General features: G+C 43.1%; 1 protein-coding gene across 1 annotated transcript in view; it reads right to left on the bottom strand.

The window, feature by feature from the left end:
- Positions 1-1,515, bottom strand: part of VPS53 (VPS53 GARP complex subunit) — a 151,594-nt gene that overhangs the window by 4,404 nt on the left and 145,675 nt on the right. Inside the window, exon 20 of the mRNA XM_006768080.2 lies at positions 311-448. Within this exon, the coding sequence (XP_006768143.1) occupies positions 311-448 (138 nt within the window). The remainder of the gene's footprint in view (positions 1-310; positions 449-1,515) is intronic.

Genomic DNA, 1,515 nt, shown 5'->3' with positions numbered 1-1,515 from the left:
CAGCAGAGAGACCCCTGACTTAGACACTGATTCTCAGACACCCACCTAACTTCCAATCTTGGCCAAATCTTACAACAAGGGAATCCCATTACAACGAAGAATTCATTTGTCAGGAAGATTTACTGACCCCCAAGGAACTGTCCACTGATTTTCAACGATGTCTGATGAGGCCAAATCCTGGTCCCGCCAAAGCATGTGGACAATCCTTTGGGACTGGCGGGGATAGGCGCTGACCCGTGCTTTCAAAACCAATCCTCCTTGGAATAAGCAATCAGGCACCCAGCCCTCTGACAGGAGACACAGGCCCTACCTTGAGGATCATCTCCGCCCGGGTCATGCCTTTCACCACAATCTTAGTGTAACTGGCGGGTGCTTTCCTCACCACCTGGGAGCCAATGGACGGCAGATCCAGCAGGACCATCTTCAGGGAATGGGTGTCCAGCAGCAGCTGGGGGAGCAAAGCAGAGTGTTACAGTCACTTCCTATGGACAACAGCGTCCTGTGCCCCCATGCTGATCGATAACATTGTCCTGATTTTAGCTGTAATACATCCTCGCTGGAGGAAAGTTGGAAAATAAACAAATATAAAAGAAAACACATTAGTTATAACTCCCATTACCCAGGAAAAAAGTAACAGGAAGCCACAGTAACAATGTGGTATGATGCCTACCAGTCTGTATGGATGTATAAAAAAACTAAAATTATACTGTACATAGTTTTATGATCTGTTTTTTCCACTCAGTATATGAAGTTTTTGAATTCTATTTTCCCATCTTAGCAGTCTTTAAATATCGTGATTTGTAGTGGTTATAGAGTACTCTCTCTGTGTGTAACTTTAACATATTTAACCATTCCCCTGTAATTTGTTTCTAGATTTTTATTATAAATAATGAATGCTGTGCTGAATGGCTTTATACATAAAATTCCAGGTCTATCAATAGCATTTCCTTAGGCGAGAGTCTTTGGGTCAGATCAAAGGACAAGAACATTTTTGAGGTCCTTGATACATATCTCAAACTGCTTTCCAAACGGAATGTACCTGTTTACATCTGCCAGAGGTGCAGACTCACCCTCCTTGGCACAGAAAACTCATAAAAATCTTGCTTATTCAACAGGCAAAAATGGTACTCAGTATTGCTGTATTTTGAATTTCTCTGAATGCTAGTGAGGATGTAGGAGACAAAGCCAAATTTAAATACTGGTCTCTTAGAACCATCTGCCCTTTGTTATTGTTCTCCTTAATGCTATTTGGAAGGAGGTTAACTTTCCTGATTGCCCACCAATTGCCAGGAGAGATGCTAGGAATGTCTTTATAAGACCCTGGCCTGTAGGTATTCACTATTCCCATTTTATAGATAAGAAAATCGAAGGCCCAGAGGTTAAATAATTTGCTAAAAGTATCTCGAAGGATGGGTGGGGTCAGATGACAGGTGGACAGGCTATAGCTCCCTCCCCAGCTGCCTAGGTTAGGTGCCTCAGGGCAGCGTTGGCTTTGACCTCGTACTGTTTCCTGCT

This window comes from Myotis davidii, unplaced genomic scaffold (genome assembly GCF_000327345.1).
Source record: "Myotis davidii unplaced genomic scaffold, ASM32734v1 scaffold363, whole genome shotgun sequence".
NCBI classification, from domain to species: Eukaryota; Metazoa; Chordata; class Mammalia; order Chiroptera; family Vespertilionidae; genus Myotis; species Myotis davidii.
Note: the sequence above shows the minus strand (reverse complement) of the source record. Positions and strands in the feature narration are given on the sequence as shown.